Here is a 21,938-nt window from a genome sequence, read left to right as displayed (position 1 = left end):
GTGTGAGATGGCGCCATGCTGGTGAGAAGTGCCTCTCAGTCACCATCTTTCTCTGTGCACTCAGGCAGCCAAGGGAGGCACCGTCAAAGCTGCTTCAGGCTTCAGTGCCACTGAAGATGCCCAGACCCTGAGGAAGGCCATGAAAGGTCTCGGTAAGTGTCCCACTGGAGGTAAACACCCCTCATGTGCTGTGCATGACAGAGTCACCCAGAGGGTGTTGTGTCCACAGGCAACTGTGAGTACGTCTCAGGCTAAGAAAACACAATGGGAACAAGTTGACTTTTCAAGGCAAACTAGACGAGAGGGTTTTTTACTAAGAATTTTAAATGTTATGAACTCATTCTGGACCTCCCTGATAATTTAAATCTGTTTTACATTCCGGTATTATGAATCTATATATCAGATTTGAGAAATGTATTTGTTTTCCAGTTAACCCACGTATGCATGTCGTGCCAGAAGGTTTACAAAGCACTTTGACAAACATTATCTGAACGAATACGTGCGACAATCCTGTGATGTAGTGAAAGCAGCTGGTCCTATTGTTATTTTCGCCCCATTTTACAGATGTGAAACTGAGACTCAGAGAAGTAACATAGGAAGGCACAGAGTAAGTGGAACTGAGTCATGAGTCACACTCAGCAGAGCCTGCCAGCTCAAAGTCCATGTTCTTTCCCTTGAGTCAGCCCCCCGCCTGTTGCTGCTGTAATACGCACAGCTAGGTCAGTACCCCCGTGTAGCATGTGGGATTTTAGGTGAGAAGGCTGTGCGTACGTGACCAGAAGGGCTTGTCTTCCAGTGCACCACCCTCTGGTAGCTCCCGTGGGCAAAGGCTTCCCACTGGGTGGGCACAGCCATGCCCGGGCACTGCAGGCTATGCTGACTTAGACCCTGCCTCCAAACTTGCCTGAGTGGACATTTGGCCAGAGAAGTGCTCTCTGTTTCGTAGCTGCTATTTAGAATCTCCTCAAGATTTGGATAAAAACGTTTGACCATGAGGCATTATTTCCCAGTTTTTCTATCCAAGAAGAATTCACCTTAGCCCCAATGCTACTAACAGGAACAATAATAATGAGCATTTATTAAGCTCTACTGTGTGTCAGGCACAATGTGTTACATAGATTATGTTTTAATTCTGACAGCAGCTTGTTTAACTAATGAGAAAGTTGAGCTTTAGGGAGATGAGCTAACTTGCCCGAGGTGTCTGGGGTTGTACGTGTCAGGATTCTAGGCAATTCCAGGCAGTCCGACTCCAGAGCCGGAACTCAAGCCACTGTGCTGTGCTGCTGCCCACCTCTGAACAGGACATTACCCTGAATCTATCATTTTCCCTTTTTATAAATAAAATGGAAAAGGTACTCGGCCCGCCCTTTTTTTCAGGGGTATCCTAATTCTTTGGTGGATAGCAAGAACACCATAATTCAGAACGTAGACCACATGGCATTCGGAATTCTCAGAGTCAGGAGGCATTGGATACAGCAAACCATTTTCAGTGCTCGCTGTGTGGGCCAGTGAAGGTTAGAGGAGACAAGGACTATAAACCTAGTCCTGTGGTTCAGTCGTCCACGGATGCTAGGCAGCCAAGGCATGCGCAGAAACATGATCGGTTCATAATATGATAGCGACGGGAGGGGCACAAGTAAGATCCCATTAGGAGTCAGAGAGGTCACATGTCATTTGAGAGCATTAGGCAACACTTCTTGGAGGATGTAGAAATTGAGATGGGCCTTGGGAGATGAGTTAAATTTATTCAGTAAGTAAATAAATAGATAAGAGAGAATGGGTTTCAGGTGAACGGAACAGTGTGAGCAAAGGCATGGGATGAGTGTGAGCATTGCCCTGTTTTGCATTTTAGCTGAGACACTTAGCTGCAGGCCATGTAAATACATGGCTTGCAGCAGGATGTACTTACAAAGCAGGAGCTGACTTTTTAGGTGACTTCTGGGAAGGCAGGTACCATGGGGCGGGTCCTGAGGATGCTACTGACATGGGAGGATGACCCAGAGGCATTGTCCAGGAAACAACAAATGCCAGAATCAGGATGCTAGATGGAGGGGTTTAGGGAGACCTAAGCCCATAGACTGGTAATGAAGGAGGTCAGGAGAAAGGAGTGCAGTGTAGTTGGGTCAAGTACAGGAGTTCAGGAGCTAAGTCTCTGGATTTGGCTGCCTGTAACTTTTTATGTGGATATTTACAATAGTGAATGGGGTATGGTGGAGAGTCCCAAATGCCAGACAGCAGTGCAGATAGTAAATCCAGCAAATGGTGGGGAGCCATCGTGTATCCTGAGCAGGGGAGGGACACTGTGAGAGTTTGTTGTTTTAGAAAAATGAATCTAGCAAGACGTTGGAAAGACCAATTAGGAAGTGAGACTACTACTTAGCAGACTTTAAGTTGTCTAAGAAGAAACGCTGAACTGGAGTGGTTGTCATAGGAATTAAAAAGAGGGGACAGATACAAAAAGGGTTTTAGAGCTAGATTTTGCATGACTTGACAGGAAATCTGAATGTGAAGGAAGAGAGCAGGTAAAATAATCAAAGCTATTTTGAGGGTTCAAGCCTGACAGACCGGAAGAGTGGTGGTGCCTTTCACAGAAACTGGTTAAAAAAGCAAAAGGCAATGAACCTTCTCCCACCAGCTGAGAGTTCTCCTGGAAAAAGGATGGTTGTATCTATTACCCTCTTTCTTTTTTTTCCCCCCCCGAGAGAACAGAGTAGGTCACTAAGTTATGTAAACTTAAAACTCTATAGCGGGCTTCCCTGATGGCGCAGTGGCTGGGACTCCACCTGCCAATGTGGGGGACACGGGTTTGAGCCCTGGTCTGGGAAGATCCCACATGCCGCAGAGCAACTAAGCCGGCGAGCCACAACTACCGAGCCCACGTGCCATAACTGCTGAAGCCCGTGCGCCTAGAGCCCATGCTCCGTAACAAGAGAAGCCACTGCAGTGAGAAGCCCGTGCACCGCAACAAAGAGTAGCCCCTGCTTGCCACAACTAGAGAAAGCCCGCACACAGCAACAAAGACCCAATGCAGCCATAAATAAAAATACCCCAAAAAACAAAAAAAACCTCTATAGCTTCCTCCGTACACCTCACATTTTTCTAGATCTCTAATTTTGCAAAGAATAACTCGTAAATCTATACATTTTTTGATTTCTTCCTGAAATATTTCAATAGACTCTCCTATAACTTATCACATCTTCCCATACAGTATATGGGAAAATGGAAAACTCACCCAGCATACATGAACACCCAGCTGTGAAAGTCGCCTGTAAAAGCTGCTGCAAGAAACAGGCAAACAAAATTTAAGATATTTTAAATTTGTAATTCAGGGACTTCCCTCATGGTCCAGTGGTTAAGAATCTGCCTTCCAATTCAGGGGATGCGGGTTCGATCCCTGGTCGGGGAACTAAGATCCCACATGCTGCTGGACAAATTAGCCCGCGTGCCGCAACTTCTGAGCCCATGCGCTCTAGAGCCCGCACACCACAACTAGAGAGAAGCCCATGCACCACAATGAAGAGCCCTCGCACCACAACAGTAGATCCCACATGCCTCAACAAAGATCCTGCATGCTGCAGCTAAGACCCGACACAGCCAAATAAATTTTTTAAAAAGAGCAAAGATAATCTTTTAAAAATATTTTTTTAAAAACTGTAACTCATAGTGAAAAGTTTTGGTAGGATATTGCATCATGGGAATTCATGGGCAGTTATAAAAAGTTTCCTGATCAGAGATCAGGAAAGAGAGCTTAGAAAAGAAAAACACAAATACAGATCTTAAAACGCAGTGGATACAATGAGCAGCCAATTTAAACCCTGTGAAGTGCCAAATCATGAATTAAAAGACAGGTTTGAACTGTTTTGAAACTCAGAGGAGACGATAAAGAGATAAAAGTGAGGAGAGAAAGGCAAGAACGTGGAAGATAAATATGGGCGATCTAAAGAGGGAAAGTACAATGATCACTCACATTCATAGATAAGGAAACTAATGCTCAGAGAAGTTAACTCTTTCATTTAGTGGCACATATATACAATGGAATATTACTCAGCCATAAAAAGAAACGAAATTGGGTTATTTGTAGTGAGGTGGATGGACCTAGAGTCTGTCATACAGAGTGAAGTAAGTCAGAAAGAGAAAAACAAATACCGTATGCTAACACATATATATGGAATCTAAAAAAAAAAAAAGGTTCTGAAGAACCTAGGGGCAGGACAGAAATGAAGACGCAGATATAGAGAATAGACTTGAGGACATGGGGAGGGGGAAGGGTAAGCTGGGATGAAGTGAGAGAGTGTCATGGACATATATACACTACCAAATGTAAAATAGATAGCTAGTGGGAAGCAGCTGCACAGCACAGGGAGATCAGCTCGGTGCTTTGCGACCACCTAGAGGGGTGGGATAGGGAGGGTGGGAGGGAGGCTCAAGAGGGAGGGGATATGGGGATGTATGTATATGTATAGCTGATTCACTTTGTTATACAGCAGAAACTAACACACCATTGTAAAGCAACTATACTCCAGTAAAGATGTTAAAAAAAAAAAAAGCTAATGAAAGGAGAGACCGAGACTCTAATCTAGGGTCTGTTTTCCCACCAAAATAGACAAACCCTCTGAACAAGAACTTCTTTTCTTAGAAAGCTCTCTGCGTGTGTTTGGGTTACACCAGTGTCCGCAGAGGAACCCATTGTCTCATTCCTCTCTCAAATCACACTCACTCCCTGTCTCCGCTCCTCACCAGGCACGGATGAAGATGCCATCATCAACGTCCTGGCCTATCGCAACACGGCCCAGCGCCAGGAAATCAGGACGGCCTACAAGACCACCATCGGCAGGGTAGGTAGCAGCTCTCTGGCTTGACAAGGGACCTGTCAGCAGTAAGGGAGCAGGGGCCCCTTCCTTCTTGAATCCTGAAGTAGTGGCCCTTGGTTTTTAAAAGATGGATCCTTTGCCTTGTGTAAAGATGTTCTTGGAAAAAACAAAAAACAAAAAACACTTTCAACACGTTCAAGAGTTCCTCCACTGTCCATAGCCAGAAGTGATTTCAGGGAGCTCTTGATTCACAAAATTCAAGGCTAAGTTTAGTCTCTTCCCCCACAAGTCCTTTCAGGGACTTGGTTGTGGAATGGACTCAGCCCCCTACCCTTTGGAGCACTGGGCAGGGCACAGATTTCAGTGTTGCTTCCCTTGGCCTTTCCTTTAGGCCACGTGCTAATGAAGATCCTCCAAACTGACTAAAATGTTTAAATCCAGTTTGTTCTAAACAGGCTCTCCGAGGATTTAGGGTCTATCCAACTCTTCTACATAAACCCCTTTGTAGTATATATTCATTCCTTTGAATGATCCTTAATTGAGAGCCACCCCCTCCAGTTCTAGAATGGGGCTCTGTGTGTGTGTGTGTGTGTGTGTGTATTTTAGTGGCTTATGCATTCAAAGGCGGTTCACTCACCACGTTTTCCCCTTCCTCTCTGAATTCCACACCCCTGAGCAACCCTGTCTCAGTCTCGTTTTCAACAGCTTACTTACCAGGGTCATTGACCCAATCTTTCCACATCACTGGAAGCCCATCTGTGTGATTAGAGAATCTTTTTATTGAGGTAATGTTATCAATGAGTGCTTCCAGGTCTCAGAGTGCTGTTAACTCCATGATAAGTATTTCTATTCTTGGATAATTTTATAAAAGCTAGTCAGACGGGCTGCCTCTCAAAGGCAGGCATTAAGCTGCTGGGTGGGGCACGGCTGGCTCAGCTCTTCCTGGGAGCATCTATATGCAAACCTTGGCTGGGCACCAATGGGATTCCTCCCTCAGATTGCTCAGAGTACCTTCTGGGCATTTTAAGCTCTTCTCCATCCCCAAGGAAATTTAATGAACATGCATGAGATGTGTGAGCTAGAGACAAAGTGTTGCCACACATTTGGGGTTGATTATTCAGCTTCAGAACTAAGCTGATCTGACAGCAGTTTGTTTAGATGACCAACCTTAATGGAGTGACTGAACGCTAATTTATTTGTTCATTCATCTATTTGATACGTGTGGATGTAACATAAAAATATGCACAATAGACTGAAATATAGTGTTGCAGACTCAGGTTTGTGAGAATCTGAGATCGGAACTTGAAACCAAATCAACTCCCTATCGGTTGATCTTAAGCAGGTTCTTAAATTCTCTGACCTGTTCTAGGAGGAAATGTGACTAAATGTCTTTAGGAATTGGTCCTTTGGACTCCCTCTTGTGAGAACACCAGAATCACAATTAGCTGCTGGACAGTCATCGACAGGAAGACACTGGAACTCAACAAAAGAAATACCCCACATCCAAAGACAAAGGAGAAGCCACAATGAAACGGTAGGAGGGGCGGAATCACAGTAAAATCAAATCCCATAACTGCTGGGGGTGACTCACCGACTGGAGAACACTTATACCACAGAAGTCCACCCACTGGAGTGAAGGTTCTGAGCCCCACGTCACGCTTCCCAACCTGGGGGTCCGGCAACGGGAGGAGGAATTCCTAGAGAATCAGACTTTGAAGCCTAGTGGGAATTGATTGCAGGACTTCAGCAGGACTGGGGGAAACAGAGTCTCAACTCTTGGAGGGCACACACAAAGTAGTGTGCACATCAGGACCCAGGGGAAGGAGCAGTGACCCAAGGGGAGACTGAACCAGACATACCTGCTAGTGTTGGAGGGTCTCCTGCAGAGGCCGGGGGTGGCTGTGGCTCACCGTGGGGACAAGGACACTGGCAGCAGAAGTTCTTGGAAGTACTCCTTGGCATGAGCCCTCCCAGAGTCCGCCATTACCCCCAAAGAGCCCAGGTAGGCTCCAGTGTTCGGTTGCCTCAGGCCAAACAACCAACAGGGAGGGAACCCAGGCCCACCCATCAACAGTCAAGGGGATTAAAGTTTTACTGAGCTCTGCCCACCAGAGCAACAGTCAGCTCTACCCACCACCAGTCCCTCCCATCAGGAAACTTGCACAAGCCTCTTAGATAGCCTCATCCACCAGAGGGCAGACAGCAGAAGCAAGAAGAAATACAATCCTGCAACCTGTGGAACAAAAACCACATTCACAGAAAGATAGACAAGATGAAAAGGCAGAGGGCTATGTACCAGATGAAGGAACAAGATAAAACCCCAGAAAAACAACTAAATGAAGTGGAGATAGGCAACCTTCCAGAAAAAGAATTCAGAATATCGATAGTGAAGATGATCCCAGGACCTCGGAAAAAGAATGGAGGCAAAGATCAAGAAGATGCCAGAAATGTTTAACAGAGATCTTTTTTCATCCACCTCCTAGAGTAATGGAAATAAAAACAAAAATAAACAAATGGGACCTAATGAAACTTCAGAGCTTTTGCACAACAAAGGAAACCATAAACAAGACGAAAAGACTACCCTCAGAATGGGAGAAAATATTTGCAAACGAATCAACTGACAAAGGATTAATCTCTAAAATATAGAAACAGCTCATGCAGCTCAATATTAGAAAAACAAACAACCTAATCCAAAAATGGGCAGAAGACCTAAATAGACTTTTCTCCAAAGAAGACGTACAGATAGCCAAGAAGCACATGAAAAGCTGCTCAACATCACTAATTATTAGAGGAATGCAAATCAGAACTACAATGAGGTATCACCTCACACCAGTTAGAATGGGCATCATCAGAAAATCTACAAACAACAAATGCTGGAGAGGGTGTGGAGAAAAGGGAACCCTCTTGCACTGTTGGTTGGAATGTAAATTCATATAGCCACTATGGAGAACAGTATGGAGGTTCCTTAAAAGACTAAAAATAGAATTACCATATGACCCAGCAATCCCACTACTGGGCACATACCCAGAGAAAACCATGATTCAGAAAGACACATGCACTCCAATGTTCATTGCAGCACTATTTACAATAGCCAGGTCATGGAAGCAACCTAAATGCCCATCGACAGATGAATGGTTAAAGAAGATGTGGGGTACATATATTCAATGGAATGTTAATCAGCCATTAAAAGGAACGAAACTGGGTCATTTGTAGAGACGTGGATGGATCTAGAGACTGTCGTACAGAGTGAAGTAAGTCAGAAAGAAAAAACAAATATCGTATATTAACGCATGTATGTGGAACATAGAAAAATGGTACAGATGAACCGGTTTGCAGAGTAGAATTTGAGACACAGATGTAGAGAAGAAACGTATGGACACCAATGGGGGAAAACTGTGGGGGGTTGGGGATGGTGGTGTGCTGAATTGGGCGATTGGGATTGACATGTATACACTGATGTGTATAAAATTGATGACTAGTAACCTGCTGTATAAAAAAAGAAAAATGCGGTTGATATAATTCCATTTTTGTGGGTTAAAAAAATGTCTAGTAAAAACTCATGGAGCTGTTTACACACACAAAAAAAAGAAATTGGTCCTTTGTCCAAATAATTGCATTTCTTTTTAATCATTGAGCGTTAAGAAATAATCATGAATGATCACAAGGATGCAGCTAAATGCTTGTTTAGAAGAATAGTAGAAAAATAGAACGGGGGTCTTATTAAAGATATTATATTGCCTCTACATATGGAAATTTCTGCAGCTGTTAAAAATGTTGTAGGTAAATATTGACTTGGAAATACATTCAGGGTATATTGTTAAGTGAGCGAATACACTGATGTTGGAACCCCTTTACACTCTTAAATTATTGAGGACCTTTCTGTTTTTGTGGGTTACATCTATTGATGTTAACCATTTTAAAAATTAAAACTTAATTTAAATTAAGGACATTTAAAAATAGGTATTTGTTAACTTATTTAAAAATCTATAAAAACATATTACATGTTAACATAAATAACGATTTTAGGAAAAAATAGCTTTATATTCCAAAAGAGAAAAAATTAGTGAGAGGATTGGCATTCTTTTAATATTTTGCAAATCTCTTTAATGTCTGCTTAATGGAATACCCTGGATTCTCATATCTGCTTCTGCTTTCAGCTTGTTGCGATATGTGGTTTTGGTTGAAGTAGGAAGGAAATCTGGTCTTGTACAGATAGGTAGTTGGGAAAGGGAGGAATATTTTATTATTATTATTATTTTTTTTTTTTGCAATACGCGGGCCTCTCACTGTTGTGGCCTCTCCCGTCGCGGAGCACAGGCTCCGGACGCGCAGGCCCAGCGACCATGGCTCACGGGCCCAGTTGCTCCGCGGCATGTGGAATCCTCCCGGACCGGGGCACGAACCCGTATCCCCTGCATCGGCAGGCGAACTCTCAACCACTGCGCCACTAGGGAAGCCCGGGAGGAGTATTTTAATAGCCTTTTCGCATAACTGTAGATCTGTAGACGTACCGAGTAGCCTTTGGAAAGCTTCCCTGGACAACTGTGAGAGGATGAGCGTGTAAAGTCAGATCCCACGTCTTAGTGTTATTACGAAGTTGGTTTTGTGCACACCAGCCCCTGAAAGGGTCTTGGAGCCCCCAGCCGTCCCTGGACCCCTCTGAGGGTGGCTGGTTTCCGTTACTGTAGCAGTTAAGCAGCGTGCTTTCTTGTGTCCCAGGACCTGATGGACGACTTGAAGTCAGAACTGAGTGGCAACTTCGAGCAGGTGATCTTGGGGATGATGACGCCCACGGTGCTGTACGACGTGCAGGAGCTGCGAAAGGCCTTGAAGGTTCGTGGTCCTCCCCTCCTGCTCTCGGTGCTGTTTGTGTAAATGCTGGCTGCTGGCGGGCTTTCTCAAGAATCAGTGATAGAGGCCTCCTGAGAGTGAGGAGGAGGAGATATAGGAGAAAGATTTTCCTGCATTTATGACAACTTGAAAACATGACATTGCATTCTAGCCACTGTAATTTAAAAGTTGTCTCTCCAGAGGTTAAGGAATCATTTGTTCTTTCCTGTGGCTCACTGGGGACTGATTAAACTTGTGCTTTTGGTGCAGCTCCAGAAGCTTTCTTGCTATATTAGCTACTTTTGAGATATGAAACTTCTGACTGACATCTTGGGGGCCTCTCGGTCTGCTCAGAACTGGTAAAGTGTTCTCAGCTGGATGCTGGATCCACTGTGCCCTACCCCAGGGTCTGCCGATTGTTAATGACCAAGTATGAAATTCAAATACAACTACCCTCCTCCACCATGTCAGTAAATACTCAGCCTCGTGGAAGGTTCTGGGCTAGACTCTGGAAAAACAAAGAGATAACAGCCTTTGCCAGAAGATTCTGCCCTGCAAAGGAAAAGTACAGGGGAGGGCAAGGAAAGACAGCCCCCAGAGGGCAGAAACTGTCCCTAACCAGCACATAGAAACAGCCTATAAATGTATGTTATGACTAATAATGATTGTAGTAAACATGTTGGAATTTGGGTCGGATAGTTAAAAAGGAGCAAATCCTGTTGCTAGAACTTGGTGAGTTGTTTTTATTCTCTGCAGATTCCTGGTTGTATTCCTCCTGTGTGTGGGACTCAACTTGGTAAACTGACTCATAGCCCTCTCCTCTGGGTTTTGCATTTAGGGCGCAGGCACGGATGAGGGCTGCCTGATTGAGATCCTGGCCTCCCGGATGCCCGAGGAGATCCGGCGCATAAACCAGACCTACCAGCTGCGTATGTAGCATCCTCAGTGGCCCTGGCTGAGGCCCTGTTCTCTGAGACCTAGGGTAACAGCAGGTGGTTACCCACTGAAACACTGACCATGAGGGATCCTCAGTTCCAAGCTCTGCCTTCAGGCAGATCCCTGTCTACACAAATGACTGTTGGCTTTTCAAGACTTCTTAGATGCACCTGCCACTCTACTTAGGCTACCCAGGGTTTTATTACCCTGAAAGCTGGAAAGGGGTTCCTTATTATCAAGCAGAGAATCAAAGGTGCTTGTTCAAAAGTGGTGGTGCCATTGAATCTTAGCATTCCAGGGAATGGCCTGGAGGAGCAGTCTTGCCCAACTTCTTACCTTCAGACTGGACTATAGGTCCTGCAGCCACCTCAGAGGGATAACCACTTGCTCCCCTCTTAAGAATCTCCAGAGGGCTTCCCTGGTGGCGCAGTGGTTGGGAGTCCGCCTGCCGATGCAGGGGACACGGGTTCGTGCCCCGGTCCGGGAGGATCCCACATGCCGCGGAGCGGCTGGGCCCGTGAGCCATGGCCGCTGAGACTGCGCATCCGGAGCCTGTGCTCCGCAACAGGAGAGGCCACAACAGTGAGAGGCCCGCGTACCACAAAAAAAAAAAAAAAATTCTCCAGAGAACAATACATCAATACATGCCTTTAAAAGATGCCTACCTTTTTACCCTAAGAATATAATAAAAATGCACAAAGGTTTAGATCACACAGTGTTGCTTATATTAGCTTAAAATGTCCAACAGGTTGGCTAAACAAAATATGGTACACACACACAATGTAGTCATCAAAACGTATATTGAAGGATATTATTAAATTACAATAAGTGGTATGGTGTATGGATAAGTGAAAAGGACAAATCATAAAATGGGATGCTATGATCCCGTTTTTCAAAGAAAGAAAAAGAATATGTGTGTATGGGGGGAAATGAGGAAGGATATTCACCACAATGTTATCAATGATTATTATTTCTGGGTGATTAGATTCATGATGAGGTTTTCTTTTCCTCCCTTCATTTTACTTAGTTGTTTTTTCCTAAGTTTTCTGTAATAAACACATACACTTTGGTAGAAAGAAAACAAAACAATAAGAGTTTTTTGGTAAGTGTTCAGATCTGGAGATTCTAAACCTCGGGAGTCTGGTTCTAGCGCTGGTTCCCCACGTCTGCCGCATACAGGACTTCTCCCTATGGACAGTCCCTGGCCTGTCCCCAAACACAGGTTCAGAAACCCCACTCTGTTTGCCTTTCCACGGGCTGCTTAGCTGCTTCTCTGCGTCACTGCCAACCATGTTCAGGACAAACCCCTGGACGGTAGGAACCACAGAGTGGGGATCACAGCCCGGCCTTCTCAACTGCCCAATTCAAGGAAAAAGAGCATCTCATTTCCCCTCTAATGACAAGCTAAACTTATCTTGACCATTTTACCAGAGTTTAGTTTTTGGAAAACTGTGTGTGGGCTGAAAAACCTCACGAGGAGCTGCTTCAGTAGACAGGTCCTGAAGAGGGTGGGAGGCTCTGGGGTGTGATGTGGTGCCGGGCAGGGTTCCTTACTCTGATGTCACTGATTTTACTCTCTTGCTAGAATATGGGCGGAGCCTTGAAGATGACATTCGCTCTGACACGTCGCTTATGTTCCAGCGCGTGCTGGTGTCTCTGTCTGCTGTGAGTCGCTCCCTCCTTTTGCGGGGGAGGGTTGGGTGTTATTGAGACACTTACTCTCTACCCACTTTTCCAGCCTTTCTCATCTTTTCACCCTCCCAAATGGGCATATTCCCCTGTGTTTTTCTTGGGTCTCTGTTATTTTATCCTCTCTCCTTTAAAGACTCTGGCTAGTCATGTAGGCCCATTTGTTCTCATTTATACATACAAGCACCGGATACATGCCAGGTGCTCTTTTTTTGTTTGTTTTAAAGTTGTTTTTTGTTTTTTGATGTGGACCATTTTTAAAGTCTTTATTGAATTTGTTACAATATTGCTTCTGTTTTATGTTTCGGGTTTTTTTTGCACGTGTGGGATCTTAGCTCCGACCAGGAATCGCACCTGCATTGGAAGGCGAAGTCTTAAGCACTGGACTGCCCCGGAAGTCCCAGGAAGAGTAATGTTATAGCGATATGTTAGATGAATTGAACCAGAGGCGGGGAGCCCAGGCAGGAAGGTTACCTCGGTATTCCAGATACCGTGAAAAAAGCAGGTCTGGGCTAGTGTGGGAGCAGGGGTGCCAGAAAAGAGAGATGGATTTGCAAGGCCTTCCTGGTGAGCTGGTGTTGGTGAGGGATGGGGCACTTTCAGGTGCTCCTCAAGCCCCCACCGTTGGCCCCAGAGTCTCTTGATTCTCCTGTCTTTCCAGCTCCTGTTTGGCAGAATTGATCAGTGTACATTTGCCAGTTAGGAAGGCATAAGTCAGCAGGGAAGACACAGGAGTGGGGGCAGGGGAGGAAGGAGTAGAGGACTGTCCCAGAGGGAGCAGTCACCAGGCCATATGTGTCCTCCTGCCCCTTCAGCTGGCAGAGACGCCCACACAACATCAGGGAGCCACACCGAGCTTGCCTTCTGATCGGTCAGCTCAGAACTGTGGGAATATCGCAAGCACGTTCAAAGACATCTGTCCTCTCTCCCTAAGCTGGACTCAGGACCCCTTCTGTCTAATTACCATGTCCTTGGGTTCCCACACACTCTGTCTTATCAGACCTCCCAAATCTTCATGGATCCTCTCTCAGTCTCTTTGGTTTGTTTTTCTCATGCTCAGGGTTTGTTTTTCTCATCCTCAGGGTGGCAGGGATGAAGGAAATTATCTGGATGATGCTCTCGTGAGACAGGATGCCCAGGTCAGTAGAACTGCAGCTTCTTTCTTCTCTTTTGCCAATAAGACAGACCCTAGTTGGTGGACACTAGCTGTGTCCTAGTTGGTGGACACACACACACACACATATATATATATATATATACCCACTCTCACCTTTTTGTGGGTTTACTAGGTGCTAGGCATTGTGTTAACTACTTTACATTTCTTCCTTACAACAGATCTGTGAAGTAGATGTTATTACTTCTGTTTTATAGATTAGGAGACAGATGCACAGATTTAAGTAACTTGTATAACATCACATAGCTGGTGGAATTGTGCTCTTTGAATCCAGATCTGTTTGATTTTTTTAAAACCATGCAATTCATATTATAAAGCTATGGTAATCAAAGCAGTACGGTATTGGCATTAAAACAGACATACAGATCAATGGAACAGAATACAAAGCTGAGAAATAAACCCATGCATTAATTTATGACAAAGGCGCCAAGAATATACAATGGGCAAAAGATAGTCTCTTTGATAAATTTTGTTGGGAAAACTGAAAAGCCATAAACAAAAGAATGAAAGTGGACCACTACCTTACACCATACACAAAACTTCGCTCAAAATGAATTAAAGACTTGAAAGTAAGACCTGAAACCATAAAGCTTCTAGAAGAAAACATAGGTGATAAGCTACTTGATATGGGTCTTAGCAATAATTATTTTAATCTGACACCAAAGCAAAAGCAACAGAAGCAAAAATAAACAAGTAGGACTACATCAAACTAAAAAGCTTCTGCACAGCAAAAGAAACCATCAACAAAATGAAAAAGCAACATACTAAATGAGAGAAAGTACTTGCAAATCATATATCTAATAAAGGGTTAATATCTAAAATATGTAAAGAATTCATACAACTCAATAGGAAAAACCCAAACAATGCAATTTTAAAATGGGCAGAAGATCTGAATAGACATTTTTCCAAAGACATACAGATGGCCAACAGACACATGAAAAGATGCTCAACGTCACTAGACATCAGGGAAATGCAAATCAAAACCACAGTGAGATATCACCTCACTCCTGTCAGAATGGTTGTCATCAAAAAGACAACATGTAACGAGTGTTGGCGAGGATGTGAAGAAAAGGGAACCCACATGCACTGTTGGTGGGAATGTAAATTGGTGCAGCCACTATGGAAAACAGTATGGAGTTTCCTCAAAAAATATATAAAAATAGGACTACCTTGTGATCCAGCAATTTCACTTCTGGTATTTACCCCTCAAAAATGAAAACACTCAAAAAGATATATGCACTCCCTTGTTCATTGCAGTATTATTTACAATAGCCAAGATATGGAAGCAACCCAAGTGCCCATCAATAGATGAATGGATAAAGAAATTGTGGTGTATATGTACAATGGAATAATGCTAGTCAGCCATAAAAAAAGGATGAAATCTTACTATTTGCAACAATGTGAATGGAGGGCATTATGCTAAGTGAAATAAGTCAGAAAGAGAAAGACAAATACTGTATGATCTCACCTATGTGTGGAATCTAAACAGACAAACAACAACCAAAAAAACCAACCTCATAGATACAGAGAACAGATTGGTGGTTGCCAGAGGCAGGGGTGGAGGTGGGCAAAATGGGTGAAGGGGATCAAAAGGTAGACTTAGTTATAAAATAAGTAAGTCATAAGGATATAATGTACACCACAGCGACTGCAGTTAATAACACTGTATTGCATACTTGAAAGTTCCAAAGAGAAAAAGATCTTAAAAGTCCTCATCATAAGAAAAAAAATTTCGTAACTGTGTATGGTGCCAGATGATAACTAGACTCATTGTGATGATCATTTCTCAATACATACAAATATCAAATCATTATGTTTTACACTTGAAACTAAAATAACGTTATATGTCAGTTATACCTAAATTAAAAAAAAATACACACAACGAAAACCATGCGATTCAACAAATACTTGAGAGTTCTTCAAGGAGCACAGTTCTCCTTGGAAGTGACCAGATGAAAAGGTGCTTCCAAACAAATTTGGGCTGGGAGAAGTTGGACGGAGTAGAAGCAGTAGAACTCAGAATAGGGTTTTTCTGGATCCTCCAAGTCTTACAGAGAGGCAAGGAATTTAAGAACAACTCCAGTCAAGGCTTCAGCTCTTCTTCCAAGATGAGACAGTAGGAAAACCTGGTCAACCTTCGCTCTTTAACATACGTCAGCAGTAACGGATATATGCAAACTTTGGGTATTATAGCTGAATTTTGATGTAGGAAAGTAAATGAGTTTGAGATGAAAAGAATTATCAGAACAAGTGGAATTAGCTAGTAATTTATTATCAAATGCAGAAATTTTAAAGTATAGAGAGGCTATTATCTAAAAGTCCAATTTTATCTATTCTTGGTATGAAAACTGCATTGAAGGAAATAGCAGGCAGTATTCAGAATTCCTACTTTAAAAAGAAATTTGTAGGATATTAATGCCACATTATAATGCCCCTTGGAGCTTTTGTTAGAAGATGGCACATGTTTGATTCCCTTCTGAAAAACAAACAAACCAGGAAATACAAAAATAGAGAAAAATCTGCATCAACACTGGAAACTGTGGAGGAGGGCCATTAAAATGCCAGATGGGCAGCAAAGCTGGGCCAGGGATGCAGGAGAGTCATTCCTGCCCCAGAAAAGATGCTAACACACACACACACACACACACACACACACACACACACACACACACACACACACACACACACACACACACACACGCCCTGCCCCCACTAGAAATGGACACAGCGGCTTCCTGCAAATGGGGAAACTCCTCAGGGAAGACTTGGGCTGTGTCTCAGGTGCCTCCACTGGACTAGCAGCATGTCCTCCTGTTTGAAATTCATCCAAATGAAAAGTGAGGAGCTCAAAGGAGAATCCACTTCACCTCGTTCTGGGGGAAAAACCAGGTCTGGATATACTGTTCATCATTTCAAGATCAAAGAGCATGAACATCACCAAATCCCAACTCAAACAGTTTGTGGTCTGTGAACAAACTGGGCCACAAAGGGAGGCAAACATGGGCTCACTGTATGGAAGAGACAGATTTCAGATCGCTTTGGATCTTGACACAAATGAGAGAACGACAGATTTTAATTAAACAAGAGCCAAAAATAAAAAAGATGCAATGAGAAAATAATGGAGATGAAAATGGAGCTGGATGAAGGGCAAGCAGAGATAAAGAGAGAGCTACATGAGTGGAGGAGAGGTGTTCTTAGGAACAAGGAAAGACAGAATCTAAATGTTTATTAGAAGCAGAAATGATCAGAAATGACATTGCAGAAAACAATCATTGTGGAAGGCAGTACTAAAAAATCTCCAGGGTTCAGAAGAAAAGGACAAAGCAATCAGAGAAGAGGAAGAATATAGAGGAGACACTGTGGAGATTAGAATCTCAACAAGAAGGGTGTGGACAAATTTGCCCTAAAATATATTTCAATACATAATAAATGTACAAATAAATTAAAGCATCTGGTCCTGGTGTAAGAATAGGGAGAAATCAATGGAATGATTAGAAAGTCTAAGAGCAGAACCAAGCCTATGTGAGAATATTCAGGAATACATACAGAATAGATGCATTTCAAGTCAGTGAAGAAAACACAGATTACTCAGTGGAGTTGGGACAATTGGCTAACCATTTGGGAAACAATAAAGTTAGATCCCAACTTTCACCTGACATCGTAATAAACTCCAAATAGATTGAAATTTTTAACATAAATAAAGCAAGCCATAAAGGTACTATAAAAATATAGTTAAATATTCTTTTTTAAATCTGGAGCTGGGAAAGGATTTTGTATGCATTTTCTTTTAAGGCAGAAACCATAAAGGAAAAGGGTTGATAGTTTGCTAAAAAAAAAAAAAAAAAAAAAATGCACTGTCTTAGCAAACAATACCACAAACAAAATTACAAGATCAAATGATAGAATGGGAAGAAATTTCACCTTATGTATAATAAGCTTAATATATAAAGTACATAAGTAAACTACAGTTTTGATACTATGAATAAGAATGCCCCATTTCTCAAAAAAAAATGGTCCATGTGTATTAACAGGCAACTCAAAAAAAGGAAAAATAGAAATGGCAAATACACCAAAAGATGACCAACCTCACTAGTTATTTTTTTTTAATTAACACAGAAAGATACCATCTTCTACCCATTACTAAAACTTTACTCAACTTCATTCTTACGGTATTTTACAAAAGTATCATTCTGTGACAGATTGAAAGTTCATTCCTTGCCCACATGTTCTAGTTACTATTGCTGTATAACAAACCACCTCAAACTCAGTGACATAAAACAGCTACCATTTTAGTACGACCGTGGATTCTGTGGGCCAATAATCCACACAAGGCACAGGTGAGATGGCTTGTCTCCTCTCTGCAATGTCAGAGGTCTTAGCTGGGAAGACTTGAGTAGCTGGAGGTGACTCAAATGGCTGGGGTTGAAGGCTCCATCACTCATGTGTCTGGTGTCTGGGCTGCAGTGACTCAAAGGCTGGGCTCATCTGGGGCTTCGAAAGGATCTCTTACATGTGGCCTCTCCAGGTGGCGTGGGCTTCCCAGATCATGGCGGCTGCATTTCAAGAGGGACCATCTGGAAAGGCAGCACTCCACGAGAACCAAAGCTGCCTGACCTTTATGACCTAGCCTCAGAAATCAGTGTCACTGCCACCATGCTTTAGTGATTGAAGCAGTCACAAGCCTGCTGAGATTCAAGTTTGAAAAACACTGAATTAGATGAACCTTTTGTGCCCTCCCAGCTTTAAAATTCCACGGTCCTATGAACTGACTCTTTAATAGTGTGGGAATTAGAGAAGGAAGTGAAGAAACAGCTGAGTAAATGGAGGTAAGCCCAAGGAATGACACAATGTATCAAGGTAGGGAATTTTGAGAAAATGAACAAGCCAGCTGCTGATTATAAATGAACAGTAGGGTTTAAAAATTTTTTTTAATAAAATACATATAAAATTTACCATCTTAACCATTTTTAAGCATACAGTTCAGTAGTGTTAAATATATGCACATTGCTGTGCAGCCAGTCTTCAGAACTTTTTCTGAACTTGCACAACTGAAACGCTATGCCTGTTAAACAACTCATTTCCCCCTCGCCCCAGTCACTGGCAACCATCATTCTACTTCTGGGCTCCATGATTTTGATGCATCTAGGTACCTCATATAAGTAGAATTATGCAGTATTTGTCTTCTTGTGACTGATTTATTTCACTTAGCATAATGTCCTCAAGCCTCATCTCTGCTGTAGCATGTGTCAGAATTTCCTTCCTTTTTGAGACTGCCTTGTATTCTATTGTGTGTGTATATACCATGTTTTATTAATCCATTCATGTGTCAATGGACATTTGGGTTGCTTCCACCTTTTGGCTATTGTGAATAATGCTGCTTTGAATATGGGTATACAAATAACTCTTTAAAATCCTAACTTCAAGTCTTTTGGAGATATACCAAGAAGTAGTATTGCCAGATCATATGGTAATTTCATTTTACTTTTTTTGAGGAAAAGCCATGCTGTCTTCTATAGTAGCTGCATCATTTTACATTCTCACCAACATAGCACAAGGGTTCCAATTTCTCCACATACTCATTAACACTTGTTATTTTCTGTTTGTTTGTTTTAAATAGCAGCCATTGTAACGGGTGTGAGGTGTTATGAACAGTAGTTTTGATTTATCGATAATACCGTATAGTTAAAGGGAATTCCCTGGCGGTCCAGTGGTTAGGACTCCACGCTTTCACTGCTTAGGGAGTGGGTTTAATCCCTTGTCGGGGAACTAAGACCCCACAAGCTTCACAGCACAACCAAAAAAAAAAAAAAAAGTAATAATATAGTTAAAGTAACCAGAATCAATTTCTTATATTTCTACCAGGTTGGAATATAAGCAATTACTAATGGGGTCCTGGTTCTACTGTGAGACCTTCTGTAGTCTCAAGCAAATCACAGATCATTCCAGAGTGGTGTTGTCCAATAGACTTTTCTGTGATGTTGAAAATGTTCTACATCTGCACTGTCTAGTATGGGTAGCCACTAGCCACAAGTAGCCACTGAGCACTTGAAATGTGGCCAGTATGACTGGGGAGTTGAATTTTTAATTTTATTTAATTAATTAAAATTCAAATAGCCACATGTAGCTAGTGGCTACTGTATAGGACAGCCCAAGTCTAGGGCATTCCTTTCGGGTCTTAAGACAGAAACATGTAGTCTGCATGTAGGGAGCTGCTGGTGTTTGCCCTGACTCTCAGGGAGATATTATAGAGTCCCATTAGTTTTATACCTAAGGAAAAATCCCGAGTCATTTCCACTCACTGCCAACACCACTTCCACCGCCATCATCAACAAAATAAAACTAAGCTAACTCTGCTCTCTGAAGTTCTGGAAATATTTACATATGTCCTGGCACCTGCTCCATTGTGTTTTAAACTTGTACTTTGTTTGGCTTCAGGACCTGTATGAGGCTGGAGAGAAGAAATGGGGGACAGATGAGGTGAAATTTCTAAGTGTTCTCTGTTCCCGGAATCAAAATCATCTGTTGCATGGTAAGGCACTTGCCTCATTGTCTAAAGAAACTATTTGAAAGATAGTGAAAACTATATCACCTGTAATTGATAACCTTTTTCCCTTTACTTGGTACAAAGATCTAATTTTACTGAACTGTCTTAGATGTCTTACCTTGGAAATTTATGGGTGCAACAATGTGCATGAGGGCCAATTGCTGAAAGATTAATTATGAATAATTAGCAGATATATTCATAGAAGTTTGGAATTCCTGTTGGTAGGAAACTGACCTCCATAGTCAGTCCTTTTTCTAAAGCAGTTCCATTTAAATTTAGTTACATAAGACAAAACCTTTAGTACATCAGCAAGCAATAAAATAGAAATGTTGGTTGACATTTATTCCTATTTAACATCCAAGTTGTAAAAGCTAATAGAGGGCTTCCCTGGTGGCGCAGTGGTTGGGAGTCCGCCTGCCGATGCAGGGGACACGGGTTCGTGCCCCGGTCCGAGAAGATCCCACATGCCGCGGAGCGGCTGCGCCCGTGAGCCATGGCCGCTGAGCCTGCGCATCCGGAGCCTGTGCTCTGCAACGGGAGAGGCCACAACAGTGAGAGGCCCGCGTATCGCAAAGAAAAAAAAAAGCTAATAGAAGTGATTTTTTTAGGGGGTGTGTTGCATAAGATGAATAGTGGATGATTTCAGATTTTATTTCCTATGTGTAAAGTTTCTAGTTTGCTTCTGATAATGCTAGTCTTTTTAATGTGATTTTAACTTCTTTGGGAAAAAGGTACTATACGATTGTAGAATATTTATTGTCAGGTTTATTTTCTTCTTGTAAACAGCAATAAAGGTTTAATAAAATATTTCATCTTTTATATAAGCTTTTGAGGTCTTTATGCTATATCCTAATTTTATAAACTCATCATGCCCTTATCATCACTCACAATTTATAAAACTTGTGGGAAATTTGAGAAGAATGAGTTTGCTAAATTGAAAACGTGAAAAAAATGGAAAATTACAACACATTTGGAAGTTGCAATTATTTCAGATATTCCACAGTGACAGTAGGTGATTACTCCAGTTAATAAATGTCATGGGCAGTCATCAGATGCACCAACTTCTGACTCAGATCCTTATTTTTTTTGCCTTCCCTTGCCTGATTACTAGTAAGGCAAATCTCTCCCTGGTGTTATTTTCCAAGAACTGCAGGTCCTCAGAAGCCGATTTAATGCAAATATATTTGTAACAATTTTCGCATCCAGGCATAAGTCAATAGTTGGGCAGTTATGAAACATTTGCTTGTAAGCCACTGGAAGAAAATCTTTTCAGCATTATTTGAATAAAGAAAACATCATAATTTTCTTACCAACCAACAATAGTAGTGAGGACTCATAATAACTAAGATTTTGTTAATTATCTTCTAGGTGCAGTGCTAAGCATATTATAAACATCCCAGTGAAGCAGCCATTATTTTCCCCATTTTACAGTGGAGAACACTGAGTCTTAGAAAATGTGTCAATTAGATTTTTAAATTCCAAGAAATAGGCACTGAATAATTACATAGGAAAAGAGAAAATCATATAGAAGGGGACAAGAGGGAAAATGGGAAATACTAGAGGTCCATTGAATTGAAGGGAGAGCTGAACAGCTCCAGAAAGACTAGAAATCAAGGCAGTTCTGAGGATCTCAGTAGAGGGGAGTCATGGATTTATTTCTAAGGCAGAGTTTCCTGAAATCTCGTCTCCATTAAAAATGCTGATTCTTGGACCCCTACTTCAGACTGGCTAACTTAGGATTTCTGAGAGTGACACGCAAGGAGTTAACAGGTTTCCCAGGTGATTCTTATGTTCTCTGAAGTTAAAGATGACTCAGTGCTTTTGGCTATCCTCATCATATCTGCTCAGTTAAAAAATTCCCGGGAGAGTAAGACTGATTGGCCCTGGTTGGATGAACTGCTCACTCATTGGTTAGAGCTTGTCATGTATGTTGGGGGGTAGGGGTGTTCCTGGA

General features: G+C 42.4%; 1 protein-coding gene across 3 annotated transcripts in view; it reads left to right on the top strand.

The window, feature by feature from the left end:
- The window catches only part of ANXA4 (annexin A4), a 69,662-nt gene that overhangs the window by 34,216 nt on the left and 13,508 nt on the right, over positions 1–21,938 (top strand). For 2 of the 3 annotated variants that reach the window (XM_060026431.1, XM_060026432.1), the window contains exons 3-9: positions 65–152; positions 4,741–4,835; positions 9,531–9,644; positions 10,480–10,570; positions 12,163–12,242; positions 13,349–13,405; positions 19,876–19,969. In XM_060026431.1, the coding sequence (XP_059882414.1) occupies positions 65–152; positions 4,741–4,835; positions 9,531–9,644; positions 10,480–10,570; positions 12,163–12,242; positions 13,349–13,405; positions 19,876–19,969 (619 nt within the window). The remainder of the gene's footprint in view (positions 1–64; positions 153–4,740; positions 4,836–9,530; positions 9,645–10,479; positions 10,571–12,162; positions 12,243–13,348; positions 13,406–19,875; positions 19,970–21,938) is intronic. The other variant, XM_060026433.1, reaches the window with a different exon arrangement.

Source organism: Delphinus delphis, chromosome 12 (genome assembly GCF_949987515.2).
Source record: "Delphinus delphis chromosome 12, mDelDel1.2, whole genome shotgun sequence".
Classification (NCBI taxonomy): Eukaryota; Metazoa; Chordata; class Mammalia; order Artiodactyla; family Delphinidae; genus Delphinus; species Delphinus delphis.
This window is presented reverse-complemented; position numbering and strand designations above follow the sequence as displayed.